Below are 17,500 nucleotides of genomic sequence, written 5' to 3'. Positions count from 1 at the left end.
ACAGTTGGTACAAAATGCGGCTGCTAGACTTTTGACAAGAACAAGAAAGTTTGATCATATTACGCCTGTACTGTATATACCTTTATATACATATATACATACATATATACCTATACTGTATATACCTTTATATACATATATACATACATATATACCTATACTGTATATACCTTTATATACATATATACATACATATATACCTATACTGGCTCACCAGCACTGGCTTCCTGTGCACTTAAGATGTGACTTTAAGGTTTTACTACTTACGTATAAAATACTACACGGTCTAGCTCCATCCTATCTTGCCGATTGTATTGTACCATATGTCCCGGCAAGAAATCTGCCTTCAAAAGACTCCGGCTTATTAGTGATTCCTAGAGCTCAAAAAAAGTCTGCGGGCTATAGAGCGTTTTCCGTTCGGGCTCCAGTACTCTGGAATGCCCTCCCGGTAACAGTTCGAGATGCTACCTCAGTAGAAGCATTTAAGTCTCATCTTAAAACTCATCTGTATACTCTAGCCTTTAAATAGACCTCCTTTTTAGACCAGTTGATCTGCCGCTTCTTTTCTTTCTCCTATGTCCCCCCCTCCCTTGTGGAGGGGGTCCGGTCCGATGACCATGGATGAAGTACTGACTGTCCAGAGTCGAGACCCAGGATGGACTGCTCGTCGGGACCCAGGATGGACCGCTCGCCTGTATCGGTTGGGGACATCTCTACGCTGCTGATCCGCTTGAGATGGTTTCCTGTGGACGGGACTCTCACTGCTGTCTTGGAGCCACTATGGATTGAACTTTTACAGTATCATGTTGGACCCGCTCGACATCCATTGCTTTCGGTCCCCTAGAGGCGGGGGTTGCCCACATCTGAGGTCCTCTCCAAGGTTTCTCATAGTCAGCATTGTCACTGGCGTCCCACTGGGTGTGAGTTTTCCTTGCCCTTTTGTGGGTTCTTCCGAGGATGTTGTAGTCGTAATGATTTGTGCAGTCCTTTGAGACATTTGTGATTTGGGGCTATATAAATAAACATTGATTGATTGATTGATGGAGCACCCTTTCGGGTGAGGTCCGTCAGTGGGCTGGTCAGGTCCGCAAACCGGGGAATAAATCGACGGTAGTAGCCCGCCAGTCCCAAAAACTGCCTCACCTCTTTTAGTCTTGGGGGGTGGACAGGCCGCAATTGCCGCCGTCTTGTTAACCTGTGGCTCCGCCCCCCAAGTGGTACCCCAGATATTGTACCCGCCTCAAGGACTCGAGCACCGCCCCCACCCGCCGCAGGTGATCTTCCCGGCTGCCTACCTGGATGATAACATCATCCGGAGTGGAGAAGGCCGATTTTTCCCGGGACTCTGGTGCGTTCAAATAAATTGTAAATTTATTTGAACACACATTTCAGTAATGCTGCATTTAATGATTTCATGATTTAATGAATTCATTAAATTATGAAATAGTGAAACTAAAAATCTAACATTTAAGTGTAATTTCACATTATGCAATTTAATGACAAAACCTTATTTCCAATGCTAATTAATGACGCATTTAAATTATTATTTAGATATTTCATGATTTAATTAAATCAAATTAAATAAAAAAAAAACAGTTTTTAAATATAAAAAATTATGCAATTTTAATAACATTAAAAATCATTGTTATTATTCATGCATTCAATTCCATGTGTAATTAATGACAAATTTAAGTAGGTATTTAAAAAAATATATATTTCATGATTTAATGAATTAATTCAATCATTTAACAATTGAGTGTAATTTCACATTAAATAAATTAATGCAATTTAACAACAGTAAACATGATTTCCGATGCTAATTAATGACATGTTGAAATGATTATTTAGATATTTCATGAAATCAATACATTAAATCCAACATTTAACAATTATATAATAATGCAATTTAATATATTAAACATTATTATTCATGCATTCAATTCCATTAGTAATTACTGACCAATTTAAGTTTGAAATAAATACTTTTAATTTTAAGTAGCTATTTCATGATTTAATGAACTCATTAAATTATGAAATAGTGAAACTAAAAATCTAACATTTAAGTGTAATTTCACATTATGCAATTTAATGACAAAACCTTATTTCCAATGCTAATTAATGACACATTTAAATTATTATTTAGATATTTCATGATTTAATTAAATCAAATTAAATAAAATAAAAAAACAGTTTTTAAATATGAAAAAATTATGCAATTTTAATAACATTATTTCATGATTTAATGAACTCATTAAATTATGAAATAGTAAAACTAAAAATGTAACAATTAAGTGTAATTTCACATCAAATTAATGAATGCCATTTAATAACATTAAACATTATTTCCGATGCTAATTAATGACATGTTTAAATGATTATTTAGATATTTCATGATTTACTGCTATCAATAAATTAAATCAAAAATGTAACAATTAAATGTTATTTTACATGAAATAAAATAATGCAATTTAATAACAATTTCATGCATTTAATTCCATATGCAGACTATGCCAAAATTAGGTAGGTATTTTTTTATATGTATTTTAGGATTTAATGACGTCATTAAATAAAGAAATCCAAAAATGAGCAATTAAATGTAATTTCACATTTAATAAAATAATGAAACGTAATAACGCTTTAACGTATTTAATTACAATTAAAATGAATGGCACATTTAAGTAATTTAAATATTTTAATGAAATAATGTTATAATAAATGTAAGTGTACATTAAATATATTAATTTATTGTAATAATATGCTCACATTTATTTCCAGTTGTAACTCATTTTAGTAACACCTTTAAGTAATTATTAAAATATGTTTTTAATTCAGTCCTATTTCGCCTAATGTGGAAAATTAAATGTATTAAATATATAGTCTGATATATTACAATAAAAGGCGACTTTAGTGATAATGTATTTTATTGTATTGTGATTGGTTGAAAGGCAAAAGTGCGCTGACGTCACACGGCATCCGGAAGTAGTGGCCCAAATGTGATTGGTTGACAGGCAAAAGCGCGCTGACGTCACAAGCCATTTAGAAGTAACGGCGCACATGTGATTGGTTGAAAGGCCAAAGTGCACTGACGTCACACGCCCTCCAGAAGTAATGGCCTAAATGTGATTGGTTGAAAGGCAAAAGCGCGCTGACGTCACACGCCATCGAGGGCGACAAGAAGAACGCGGAAGCTGTTGAAAAGTAGTAAAATGGCTTTTGGAGACTGTTGGAAGAACTTGTCGTGGTTCTATCGCCAGTACCTCCTGGTGACGGCTCTCTACATGCTGGAACCCTGGGAGAGGACCGTCTTCAGTATCCTTGCCAACGTAGCGTTAGCCACATGCTAACCGCTAGCATCCGCTTCTTCCGGGTTCATCAAGCTGCTCTTTGTAAGCATGTCCATTCATAATGTGTTTCATTTATCAATACGTGCATTTATATACGTTAAAAAACTGTCGATAAATGTGAACAAATGTATGTGGAGTTCGGCCGGTGGCGAAAAAGGGCGGTGTCGAGGCTATGCTACATGCTACATGCTGTTAGCTCCGTTGAAATAGACTGTAGCAGTCATGCTAGGGGCGTGTCTATTTGGCGGCCATCTTGGTGCGGGCAACGTCCCTGTTCTTACAGCAGGGGTCACCAACCTTTTTGAAACCAGGAGCTTCTTCTTGGCTACTGATTAATGTGAAGGGCTACCAGTTTGATACACACAAAAATAAATTGCCAGAAATAGCCAATTCGCTCAATTTACCTTTAATTAAAAAAAAAATATATATATATATATATTAGGGCTGGGCAACGATTAAAAATTTTAATCGAAGTTAATCGCACTATTTCTCCGATTAATTGCATTGTATACGCAAAGCCCAATACTTAATTCAAAAGTAGTGTGTAGTGCACCTTTATTGGAATATTCTCCCACATGAACAAAAACGCCAAAACACTTGTTGTGCAAACACAATTTAAATCAATCCTTGTTAAACAGTAGCAGTTAAATAGCATATTTTATGAAAATCAACTCCAATAATGTAAATACAAACATTTAAGCTTATTGCCACTGCCAGGGTATTTAAGTTATCCTGTTTGTTATGGAAAATAAATATAATCTACATACAAATCTCTGAGCCACAATCATAACATCTGAACAGGCAATTTCTGAGGTAACAGCAGAAACATTTTTTTTTTATCAGGGATCTTATGTTTAAAAAACCTATATTATAGGTAGTGGGCTGTTTTAGGGAATTTTTGATCAAATTATCCGTAGTAGCAATATTAATAATGTTGTGTTTATTCTGCGTAGTGCACTTAAGATAATTATGACCATATCTAGGAATTGATATGATGGGAAGTTTCCGATTGTTTGCTTGGTGCTTTGATAAACTGAAGGCATCATATACATGGTACTATATTGTGATGTTATGAGCCAGGGGAAAAAAGAACTACCCTACCCAGCATGCAACAGGAGTGACGAGCACGAGGTTGTGTCGCCATGACGGCATCTTGTATGTTGTGATATGCAGGCTCTGAAAGCAAACGTTAAGAAGTCAGCCAACACTCCTGGTCTGCATTATTCATAAATAGACAGACAACACATATACTCCGCTGCTTCACAGGCCGCTGGATGTAGACGGCAAAGTATTCCCATGCTAGCTAGCCGCTCTAGCAAGCACGCCTCATTCAGTCCAAAACGGCCCGATCTATCCACATCCAGAATTGCCTGGCGGTCGTAAGTGATCCCGGAGTGTAAGCCAGCCAGGAAATTTGCGGAATTGTCCGGTATTTTTGCCAAATGTTCCATCTTTACCAAGAGCCCCTCCTCGCCGAAGTACATCCGGGAGATGCCATCTTGTTAAGAAAAGGCGTTAACAAAATAAAAGCATGTAAACAACATACGCAAATGTGCGATAAAATAATTGTCGGCGTTAATAGATTGATGAGTTAACGCGTAATTAACGCATTAACTTGCCCACCCCTAATATATATATATTTAAAAAATGGGTATTTCTGTCCGTCATTCCGTCGTACATTTTTTCCCTTTTACGGAAAGTTTTTTGTAGAGAATAAATGATGAAAAAAACACTTAATTGAATGGTTTAAAAGAGGAAAAAAAAAGGGCACTGCTATGAGGTGGCGACTTGTCCAGGGTGTACACCGCCTTCTGCCCGATTGTAGCTGAGATAAGCGCCAGCGCCCCCCGTCACCCCTTAAAGGAATAAGCAGTAGAAAATGGGTGGATGGAAAAGAGGAGAAAACAGAAAAAAAAATGAAAATTTAATTTTGAAACATAGTTTATCTTCAATTTCGACTCTTCAAAATTCAACCGAAAAATAGAAGAGAAAAACTAGCTAATTCGAATCTTTTTGAAAAAAAAAAAATTAAAAAAGAATTTATGGAACATCATTAGTAATTTTTCCTGATTAAGATACATTTTAGAATTTTGATGACATCTTTTAAATAGGTTAAAATCCAATCCGCACTTTAGATGTATAGATAGTTAGATAGTACTTTAATGATTCCTTCAGGAGAGTTCCTTCAGGAAAATTAAAATTCCAGCAGCAGTGTACAGAGTTGAGATCAATTTAAATAAAAGTAAAAAGTAAATAATGGTGGTTTAAATGGAAACAAAATAGAGAAATATTACAATAAGAATAAAAACTAAAAAACAAAAATGGGAATAAAAATATAACAGTAAAATAAGAAAATAACAAGACAAAGTAGGCAGTAGTGACCATGTTATGAAAACATTTCTGTTAGAATATATAACAAATTGGACCAAGCTATATTTCTAACAGACAAATCATTATTTCTTGTAGATTTTGCAGAACAAAAATTTTAAAAGAAATTCGAAACACTTTGAAAGAAGATTTAAATTTGATTCTAAAGATTTTCTAAATTTGCCAGAATAATTTTTGGGAATTTCGATCATAATAAGTTTTTGAAGAAATATTTCACAAATAAACTTCGTCGAAAGAACAGAAGCTAAAATGAAGAATTCAATGAAAACTTATTCATTATTCTTTACAATAAAGAAATACATTTACTTGAACATTGATTTAAATTGTCAGGAAAGAAGAGGAAGGAATTTAAAAGGTAAAAAGGTATATGTGTTTAAAAATCCTAAAATCATTTTTAAGGTTGTATTTTTTTCTCTAAAATTGTCTTTCTGAAAGTTATAAGAAGCAAAGTAAAAAAATAAATTAATTTTTTTATACAAGTGAAGACCGAGTCTTTAAAATATTTTCTTGGATTTTCAAATTCTATTTGAGTTTTGTCTCTCTTAGAATTAAAAATGTCGAGCAAAGCGAGACCAGCTTGCTAGTAAATAAATACAATTTAAAAAATCGAGGCAGCTCACTGGTAAGTGCTGCTATTTGAGCTATTTTTAGAACAGGCCAGCGGGCGACTCATCTGGTCTTTACGGGCGACCTGGTGCCCGCGGGCACCGCGTTGGTGACCCCATGTTGTAAGGGTAAGTAGCATGGAGCGCTACTGCCTACTGGCACTGACGAGACGCGAGGCCGCCATCTTGGAGTGGTGATCCGCTCCACGTAGTGCAATTCATTCATCTTACATCACTGAATACTACTCATTTTTACGCACTTTTTTTTAATCATACCTGTAGCTATGATAAAGGACACATGTTTTAATACTCATAGTTTGCTAAACAGTAATAGAATATTCTTATATGCCATAATTTACCAGGCTTCCCAGATCAAAACTGGGAATATAATCCCAGAGAAGAGGGGACAAACGCTCCGCTATTTTTAAATTGAAGAAACAATATGATTAGGTTATTTATAAATGCTACATAAAAAATGTATAAATACATTAAATATCTAAATATCTATAGACTATGCAGCAGAGTTTACTCTGTCTTGACTCTTTGTATTGAGAATAGAATAGAATGGACTTTATTGTCATTATATTGGCATATAAAGAGATTAAGGACTCCAATTTAAAATGCAATAGTGGGAACAAATATGGGATACAAATAAAATACACAAGAAGTAATAAAGTTAAAACTAAGATTTGAAATAAACAGACGACTATCCAATAAAAATAATAAGCAATCCTGTACAATATAGAGAAACACTGTACAAATACAAAATACTGTACAATTTATCTTGGTTTTCTATCTGTCAACCGTCAGTTTAGCATCTTTGTTTTCTACCTGTCAACTGTCAGTTTAGCATCTTTGTTTTCTACCCGTCAACTGTCAGTTTAGCATCTTTGTTTCCTACCCGTCAACTGTCAGTTTAGCATCTTTGTTTTCTACCTGTCAACTGTCAGTTTAGCATCTTTGTTTTCTACCTGTCAACTGTCAGTTTAGCATCTTTGTTTTCTACCTGTCAACTGTCAGTTTAGCATCTATGTTTTCTACCTGTCAACTGTCAGTTTAGCATCTTTGTTTTCTACCCGTCAACTGTCAGTTTAGCATCTTTGTTTTCTACCTGTCAACTGTCAGTTTAGCATCTTTGTTTTCTACCTGTCAACTGTCAGTTTAGCATCTTTGTTTTCTACCTGTCAACTGTCAGTTTAGCATCTATGTTTTCTACCTGTCAACTGTCAGTTTAGCATCTTTGTTTTCTACCTGTCAACCGTCAGTTTAGCATCTTTGTTTTCTACCTGTCAATTGTCAGTTTAGCATCTTTGTTTCCTACCCGTCAACTGTCACTCTAGCATCTTTGTTTTCTACCTGTCAACTGTCACTCTAGCATCTTTGTTTTCTACCTGTCAACTATCAGTTTAGCATCTTTGTTTTCTACCTGTCAACTATCAGTTTAGCATCTTTGTTTTCTACCTGTCAACTATCAGTTTAGCATCTTTGTTTTCTACCTGTCAACTATCAGTTTAGCATCTTTTCTACCCGTCAACCGTCAGTTTAGCATCTTTGTTTTCTACCTGTCAACTGTCAGTTTAGCATCTTTGTTTTCTACCTGTCAACTGTCAGTTTAGCATCTTTGTTTTCTACCCGTCAACTGTCAGTTTAGCATCTTTGTTTTCTACCCGTCAACTGTCAGTTTAGCATCTTTGTTTTCTACCCGTCAACTGTCAGTTTAGCATCTTTGTTTTCTACCCGTCAACTGTCAGTTTAGCATCTTTGTTTTCTACCCGTCAACTGTCAGTTAAGCATCTTTGTTTCCTACCCGTCAACTGTCATTTTAGCATCTTTGTTTTCTACCTGTCAACTATCAGTTTAGCATCTTTTCTACCCGTCAACTATCAGTTTAGCATCTTTTCTACCCGTCAACTATCAGTTTAGCATCTTTTCTACCCGTCAACTATCAGTTTAGCATCTTTTCTACCCGTCAACTGTCAGTTTAGCATCTTTGTTTTCTACCCGTCAACTGTCAGTTTAGCATCTTTGTTTCCTACCCGTCAACTTTCAGTTTAGCATCTTTGTTTTCTACCTGTCAACTGTCACTTTTGCATCTTTGTTTTCTACCTGTCAACTGTCAGTTTAGCATCTTTGTTTCCTACCTGTCAACTGTCAGTTTAGCATCTTTGTTTTCTACCTGTCAACTGTCAGTTTAGCATCTTTGTTTCCTACCCGTCAACTGTCAGTTTAGCATCTTTGTTTTCTACCTGTCAGTCAGTTTAGCATCTTTGTTTCCCACCTGTCAACTGTCAGTTTAGCATCTTTGTTTTCTACCTGTCATCTGTCAGTTTAGCATCTTTGTTTCCTACCTGTCAACTGTCAGTTTAGCATCTTTGTTTCCTACCTGTCAACTGTCAGTTTAGCATCTTTTTTTTCTACCTGTCAACTATCGGTTTAGCATCTTTTTTACCCGTCAACTGTCAGTTTAGCATCCTTGTTTCATACTCGTCAACTGTCACTTTAGCATCTTTGTTTTCTACCTGTCAACTGTCACTTTAGCATCTTTGTTTTCTACCCGTCAACTGTCACTTTAGCATCTTTGTTTTCTACCCGTCAACTGTCCGTTTAGCATATTTGTTTTCTACCCGTCAACTGTCAGTTTAGCATCTTTGTTTTCTACCTGTCAACTGTCAGTTTAGCATCTTTGTTTCCTACCCGTCAACTGTCAGTTTAGCATCTTTGTTTTCTACCCGTCAACTGTCAGTTTAGCTTCTTTGTTTTCTACCCGTCAACTGTCAGTTTAGCATCTTTGTTTCCTACCTGTCAACTGTCAGTTTAGCATCTTTGTTTTCTACCTGTCAACTGTCAGTTTAGCATCTTTGTTTTCTACCTGTCAACTGTCACTTTAGCATCTTTGTTTTCTACCTGTCAACTGTCACTTTAGCATCTTGGTTTTCTACCTGTCAACTGTCAGTTTAGCACCTTTGTTTTCTACCCGTCAACTGTCAGTTTAGCATCTTTGTTTTCTACCTGTCAACTGTCAGTTTAGCATCTTTTGTTTTCTACCTGTCAACTGTCCGTTTAGCATCTTTGATTCCTACCTGTCAACTGTCCGTTTAGCATCTTTGATTCCTGCCTGTCAACTGTCAGTTTAGCATCTTTGTTTCCTACCCGTCAACTGTCACTTTAGCATCTTTGTTTTCTACCTGTCAACTGTCAGTTTAGCATCTTTGTTTTCTACCTGTCAACTGTCAGTTTAGCATCTTTCTTTTCTACCCGTCAACTGTCAGTTTAGCATCTTTGTTTCCTACCTGTCAACTGTCAGTTTAGCATCTCTGTTTTCTACCTGTCAACTGTCAGTTTAGCATCTTTGTTTCCTACCTGTCAACTGTCAGTTTAGCATCTTTGTTTCCTACCTGTCAGTCAGTTTAGCATCTTAGTTTCCCACCTGTCAACTGTCAGTTTAGCATCTTTGTTTTCTACCTGTCATCTGTCAGTTTAGCATCTTTGTTTCCTACCTGTCAACTTTCAGTTTAGCATCTTTGTTTTCTACCTGTCAGCTGTCACTTTAGCATCTTTTTTACCCATCAACTGTCAGGTTAGCATCTTTGTTTTCTACCCGTCAACTGTCAGTTTAGCATCTTTGTTTTCTACCCGTCAACTGTCAGTTTAGCATCTTTGTTTTCTACCTGTCAACTCTCACTTTCGCATCTTTGTTTTCTACCTGTCAACTGTCAGTTTAGCATCTTTGTTTTCTACCTGTCAACTATCAGTTTAGCATCTTTTCTAGCCGTCAACTGTCAGTTTAGCATCTTTGTTTCCTACCTGTCATCTGTCAGTTTAGCATCTTTGTTTTCTACCTGTCATCTGTCAGTTTAGCATCTTTGTTTCCTACCCGTCAACTGTCACTCTAGCATCTTTTTCTACCTGTCAACTGTCACTCTAGCATCTTTGTTTTCTACCTGTCAACTGTCACTCTAGCATCTTTGTTTTCTACCTGTCAACTATGAGTTTAGCATCTTTGTTTTCTACCCGTCAACTGTCAGTTTAGCATCTTTGTTTCCTACCCGTCAACTGTCAGTTTAGCATCTTTGTTTTCTACCTGTCAACTGTCAGTTTAGCATCTTTGTTTTCTACCTGTCAACTGTCACTTTAGCATCTTTGTTTTCTACCTGTCAACTGTCAGTCTAGCATCTTTGTTTTCTACCTGTCAACTGTCACTTTAGAATCTTTGTTTTCTACCTGTCAACTGTCAGTTTAGCATCTTTGTTTTCTACCTGTCAACTGTCAGTTTAGCATCTTTGTTTCCTACCCGTCAACTGTCAGTTTAGCATCTTTGTTTTCTACCTGTCAACTATCAGTTTAGCATCTTTTGTACCCGTCAACTGTCAGTTTAGCATCTTTGTTTCCTACCCGTCAACTGTCAGTTTAGCATCTTTGTTTTCTACCTGTCAACTGTCAGTTTAGCATCTTTGTTTTCTACCCGTCAACTGTCAGTTTAGCATCTTTGTTTTCTACCTGTCAACTGTCAGTTTAGCATCTTTGTTTTCTACCCGTCAACTGTCAGTTTAAACTTCTCTCCGGCCCCTCATCACCACTTCAAGATGGCGTCCGAATTTCTCGCGTCACAGCAGCCAATGATGCGTCTACTTACTGTTGAAACAGACCGTAGCAGCCATGCTAGGGGCGTGCCTATGTGGCGGCCATCTTAGTGGGGGCAACATCCCTGTTGGCAAAATAATGCCATTTTAGCTCCGTTGAAATAGACTGTAGTGTGCCTATGTGGCGGCCATCTTAGTGGGGGCAACATCCCTGTTAGTTAAAGTAATACAATGCTTTGCATATTGAATGAAATGATTTATTTTGGTCATATAAATAACCATTTTATGTGATCAATTTAACAGCACAGATTATACATTCTAACAATCATACACATCCAAAAAGAAAAAGGAATAGACTGAATCCAAGGCTTTGAATGATGGCTCGTGTCAATCATAAAGTTCTACTTCATTCATTGAGTTTCATACAGATGACTTTATTAAAATATATAATATTGATAGACATAGTTTCCATGTGGAAAATGTGAGTTTGTGGTTCTTAACAGCCGGCGCTCAGACTCCCTGCTGGTCAGCGTGGCGGGCATGGCGGTCTACACGGGCTACGTGTTCATGCCACAGCACATCATGGCCATCATGCGCTACTTTGAGATGGTGCAGTCGGGCGGCGCTGACCTCTGACCTCCATCACATGCGCCACGCCTTCTCCCTGCAATTACCCGGCGGTCAGAGGTGAGGTTGGGTGTCGTCGCCATGTTGGACTTTTTGGGGGATCCTCGGCCATGTTGGATTTTAATATAAAAGGTTTCATTTCACTTAGTTTTTTTTCTCACAATCAACAGCACCTACTATTTTTTTTTTTTTTTTTTACTGAAGAACGTCACAGACTCTTTCACGGACCAATCATGACTTTGAAAAGTAGGGTTGGGGACTCTAGTTGCTCATTGACAGCATCCAGAAGGAAACAAAATAAATGTTCTATTTTTGAAATAATAGACAACTTTGCTTCCTTTGTCTCCCTCTAGTGGCCGGGCGATGTAAATGACTTGTGGTCACAAAGCGACGTCATCGTGTCATGTGACAGACTCATTGTTGGATAAAAACTATATTTTCTACTTCCACTACTATAATAAGACCTTAGAAATTGATAATTCATAACACTAATTATTTTTTGAGCGTTGATTGTTTAAAAAAAGGAAAATCACACTAAAATCCTCGGGGCTCCAAAAGGGTCCCCACTTATAAAAATGTTAAAAATAGTACATTTTGTTTTGCTCAAAGCTTGCAGTGAAACTGTAAATCAACTTCAGGTATGTATGAAGATATAAAGGTAAGAAAAAAAAAGTTGCATGCCCTTTTTGTCGAAGAAAATCCTGTTTTTTATGGCAAAAACACAAAATATGAATCATCCATCCATCCATTTGCTACCGCTTATTCCCTTTTGTGGTGGCGGGGGGCGCCGGTGCCTATCTCAGCTACACCCTGGACAAGTCGCCACCTCATCACAGCAAAATATGCATTATCCAAACAAAAAAATATGACAGTGCAATATTTGATGTGTAGTAATTAGAGCCATAATTGGTCAATAATTCAGAAAAACCTTGATTTTTGACCAATGACTGTTAAAAAAAAAAGAATCACACTAAAATTCTCGCACACCAAAAAGGGTCATTCTTATAAAATAATTGAAAAATAAGTAATATTATTTATTTATTTATATCTAAACCCAGTTGTTCATGGCAAACACAACAAGCAACGTTTTATGGCAAAAACCAAAAAAATGCAATATTTGATGTGAAGTAATTGGAGCCATAATTAATTGGTCAATAATTCAAACCAACGTTGATTTTAATTCATTGTTTCTGATCAATGACAGTTAAAAAAATAGTAAAACACTAAAATTCTCGGGCACCCAAGAGGGTCATTCTTATAAAAAAAGTAGGTCATATATTATTATATTTCTATTATTATGTCTAAACTCAGTTTTTCATGGCAAACACACAAAAGCAACATTCGCCCCCAAGATATTTCAAAGTAAAATATTTGATGTGAATACATTTGAGGATTAAATAGGTCAATAAATCATAACAAAGATTTTGATTTATTATTATTATTTTTGGAGCAATGACAGCATAACCAAACATACAAAAATAATGGGGATCCAAAATAGTCCCACTCATTAAAATGTAATAAATCAGGCATACATTTTTATTTATTCTGCAACTCTTAACTCTAGACAAACATCAGGTCTGTCAATATCGTGTTTTTTTTTTTTGTTTTTTTTTTTTGGCATGCACCCTTTATGTCTAAACTCAGTTTTTCATGGCAAACACACAAAAGCAACATTCGCCCCCAAGATATTTCAAAGTAAAATATTTGATGTGAATACATTTGAGGATTAAATAGGTCAATAAATCATAACATGGATTTTGATTTATTATTATTATTTTTGGAGCAATGACAGCATAACCAAACATACAAAAATAACGGGGATCCAAAAGGGTCCCACTCATTAAAATGTAATAAATCAGGCATACATTTTTATTTATTCTGCAAGTCTTAACTCTAGACAAACATCAGGTATGTTTATATCGTGTTTTTTTGTTTTTTGTTTTTTTGTGGCATGCACCCTTTATGTCTAAACTCAGTTTTTCATGGCAAACACACAAAAGCAACATTCGCCCCCAAGATATTTCAAAGTAAAATATTTGATGTGAATACATTTCAGGATTAAATAGGTCAATAAATCATAACATGGATTTTGATTTATTATTATTATTTTTGTAGCAATGGCAGCGTAACCAAACATACAAAAATAACGGGGATCCAAAAGGGTCACACTCATTAAAATGTAATAAATCAGGCATACATTTTTATTTATTCTGCAAGTCTTAACTCTAGACAAACATCAGGTCCGTCTATATCGGGTTTGTTTGTTTTTTGTTTTTTTGTGGCATGCACCCTTTATGTCTAAACTCAGTTTTTCATGGCAAACACACAAATTAAGCAATATCCCCTCACCCCCCCAACCCCCCAAAAAATATTTGAAAGTAAAATATTTGATGTGAATACATTTGAGCTTAAAATAGGTCAATAAATCATAACATGGTTTTTGATTTATTATTATTATTGTTGTAGCAATGACAGCATAACCAAACATACAAAAATAACGGGGATCCAAAAGGGTCCCACTCATTAAAATGTAATAAATCAGGCATACATTTTTATTTATTCTGCAAGTCTTAACTCTAGACAAACATCAGGTATGTTTATATCGTGTTTGTTTTTTTTTTTGTTTTTTTGTGGCATGCACCCTTTGTCTAAACTCAGTTTTTCATGGCAAACACACAAAAGCAACATTCGCCCCCAAGATATTTCAAAGTAAAATATTTGATGTGAATACATTTGAGGATTAAATAGGTCAATAAATCATAACATGGATTTTGATTTATTATTATTATTTTTGGAGCAATGACAGCATAACCAAACATACAAAAATAACGGGGATCCAAAAGGGTCCCACTCATTAAAATGTAATAAATCAGGCATACATTTTTATTTATTCTGCAAGTCTTAACTCTAGACAAACATCAGGTATGTTTATATCGTGTTTTTTTGTTTTTTGTGGCATGCACCCTTTATGTCTAAACTCAGTTTTTCATGGCAAACACACAAAAGCAACATTCGCCCCCAAGATATTTCAAAGTAAAATATTTGATGTGAATACATTTGAGGATTAAATAGGTCAATAAATCATAACATGGATTTTGATTTATTATTATTATTTTTGGAGCAATGACAGCATAACCAAACAACAAAAATAATGGGGATCCAAAAGGGTCCCACTCATTAAAATGTAATAATAAATCAGGCATACATTTTTATTTATTCTGCGAGTCTTAACTCTAGACAAACATCAGGTCTGTCTATATCGTGTTTGTTTTTTGTTTTTTTGTGGCATGCACCCTTTATGTCTAAACTCAGTTTTTCATGGCAAACACACAAATTAAGCAATATCCCCTCACCCCCCCAACCCCCCAAAAAATATTTGAAAGTAAAATATTTGATGTGAATACATTTGAGCTTAAAATAGGTCAATAAATCATAACATGGTATTTGATTTATTATTATTATTGTTGTAGCAATGACAGCATAACCAAACATACAAAAATAACGGGGATCCAAAAGGGTCCCACTCATTAAAATGTAATAAATCAGGCATACATTTTTATTTATTCTGGAAGTCTTAACTCTAGACAAACTTCAGGTCTGTCTATATCGTGTTTGTTTGTTTTTTTGTGGCATGCACCCTTTATGTCTAAACTCAGTTTTTCATGGCAAACACACAAAAGATACATTCGCCCCCAAGATATTTCAAAGTAAAATATTTGATGTGAATACATTTGAGGATTAAATAGGTCAATAAATCATAACATGGATTTGGATTTATTATTATTATTGGAACAATTACAGCTTAACCAAACATACAAAAATAATGGGGATCCAAAAGGGTTGCAGTCATTAAAATATAAAAAATCAGGCATACATTTTTATTTATTCTGCAAGTCTTAACTCTAGACAAACATCAGGTATGTTTATATCGTGTTTTTTTTTTTTTTTTGTGGCATGCACCCTTTATGTCTAAACTCAGTTTTTCATGGCAAACACACAAATAAAGCAATATCCCCCCCAAAATATTTGAAAGTCAAATATTTGATGTGAATACATTTAAGCTTAAAATAGGTCAATATTTCATAACGTGGATTTTGATTCATTATTATTTGTGGAGCAATGACAGCATAAACAAACATACAAAAATAACTCTCTAGACAAACGTCAGGTCCGTGTCTATATCGGGGTTTTTTTGGCATGCACCCTTTAAGTCTAAACCTAGTTTTTCATGGCAAACACAAAAAAGCAACATTTGCCCCCAAAATATTTCAAAGTAAAATATTTGATGTGAATACATTTGAGCATTAAATTGGTCAGTAATTCATAATATTGATTTTGATTCATTAATATTTTTTTGGAGCAATGACAGCATAAACATACAAAAATAATGGGGATCCAAAACACTCTTTAAAGTGTTTAAAAAAAAGTCATATATTATTTAAAAGTCCCACTTGAAATATTGGGGATCCAAAAGGGTCCTTCTCATTAAAATGTTAAAAATCCGGCATACATTTTGATTTATACCGCAACACTTAAATCTCTGGACGAATGTCAGGTCTGTGCATATTGTATTTTTTTTGGCATGCACCCTTTATGTCTAAACCCAGTTTTTCATAGCAACATTTGCCCCCAAAATATTTCAAAGTACCACATTTTATGTGAATACATTGGAGCATTAAATTGGTCAGTAATTCATAATATTGATTTTGATTCATTAATATTTTTTTTGGAGCAATGACAGCATAAACATACAAAAATAATGGGGATCCAAAATGTTAAAAATCAGGCATGCATTTTAATTTTTACTGCAACACTTAAATCTCTGGACAAATGTCAGGTCCGTCTATATCGTGTTTTTTTTTTGGCATGCACCCTTTATGTCTAAACCCAGTTTTTCATGGCAAATACACAAAAGCAACATTTGCCCCCAAAATATTTCAAAGTACCACATTTTATGTGAACACATTGGAGCATTAAATTGGTCAATGATTCATAACATGGATATTGATGTATTATTATTTTTGGAGCAATGACAGCATAAACAAACATACAAAAATAACGGGGATCCAAAATGTTAAAAATCAGGCATGCATTTTAATTTTTACTGCAACACTTAAATCTCTGGACAAATGTCAGGTCTGTCTATATCGTGTTTTTTTTTGGCATGCACCCTTTATGTCTAAACCCAGCATACACATACAACAATAATAGCGATCCAAAACACTCTTAAAAGTGTTTAAAACAAAGTCTTATCTGATTTAAAAGTCCTACTTATTGTTGAAATAAGTCATTTTTAAACTTTTTTTTTTTGAAACTCTATTTTTAGAATGTGCCACAAACCGTTAACAAATTAGGGCTGTAAAGATACGAACATGTCCCATCGCTGCCGTAAATAATCACGGTTATTATTATCGTGCTCAAAAAGTACACACTAGTCCTGAGGCCAGGTTATTTTTCGACATAAAATAACTCTATAAATATTTAGCATGTTTTGTGTTTCTGATGTGTTTAAATTGCTAATTGCTAGGTGTTGTTTCTGGCGTCCTACTCTGCCTGGCGGTCCTTGAACGCACCGCGCAGAACGCACGTGAGCTACATGCACCTCGCGCCGCCCTCAATGGCGGCGGGCACGCCTGGTGACGTCACCCCCGCGTTAAGTGGTGACGTCACGAACAAGTTTTACATTTTTATTAAAAAAAAAACGAAAACAAGAATTCACACACTTAGCATACATTGCTTTCAAAATAAAAGCTCGCGCTCGCAGAGGTCCAGGTAACCCGTGGTTACGGTGGTATTTTTTAAGAATAAATATTAATATTAATGGTTTAATATTAATATTTAATTCAACATTGTATTCATCCTCGCTGTTTTGATACTGCAACGCGACAGACGCGTGCCCAATGTTGTAATGGTGTTTTATTGTGAAAGGCTCAAGCGGAAGTGGTGTGGAGTATAT

At 35.4% G+C, this 17,500-nt stretch overlaps 2 protein-coding genes across 2 annotated transcripts in view; both read left to right on the top strand.

The window, feature by feature from the left end:
* Positions 1-3,131: 3,131 nt before the first annotated feature.
* LOC133542025 (serine palmitoyltransferase small subunit A) lies at positions 3,132-11,872 on the top strand. The gene is made up of 2 exons (XM_061885809.1): positions 3,132-3,309; positions 11,432-11,872. The coding sequence occupies exons 1-2, from the start codon at positions 3,207-3,209 to the stop codon at positions 11,551-11,553; spliced, it is 225 nt and encodes a 74-aa protein (XP_061741793.1). The 5' UTR covers positions 3,132-3,206; the 3' UTR covers positions 11,554-11,872.
* The window catches only part of LOC133542023 (prolyl hydroxylase EGLN3-like), a 30,292-nt gene continuing 16,068 nt past the window's right edge, over positions 3,277-17,500 (top strand). The window contains exon 1 of the mRNA XM_061885808.1: positions 3,277-3,386. The gene's annotated coding sequence lies outside the window, so the exon portion shown is untranslated. The remainder of the gene's footprint in view (positions 3,387-17,500) is intronic.

Source organism: Nerophis ophidion, linkage group LG24 (genome assembly GCF_033978795.1).
Source record: "Nerophis ophidion isolate RoL-2023_Sa linkage group LG24, RoL_Noph_v1.0, whole genome shotgun sequence".
NCBI lineage: Eukaryota > Metazoa > Chordata > Actinopteri > Syngnathiformes > Syngnathidae > Nerophis > Nerophis ophidion.
This window is presented reverse-complemented; position numbering and strand designations above follow the sequence as displayed.

What these genes read in the sequence shown, in the direction of transcription:
- LOC133542025 (XM_061885809.1), top strand. Translation starts at nt 3,207, where the DNA reads ATGGCTTTTGGAGACTGTTGGAAGAACTTGTCGTGGTTCTATCGCCAG. An exon ending in CTGGGAGAGGACCGTCTTCA is followed by an intron (nt 3,310 to 11,431) that starts GTATCCTTGCCA and finishes GCCGGCGCTCAG; the next exon opens with ACTCCCTGCTGGTCAGCGTG.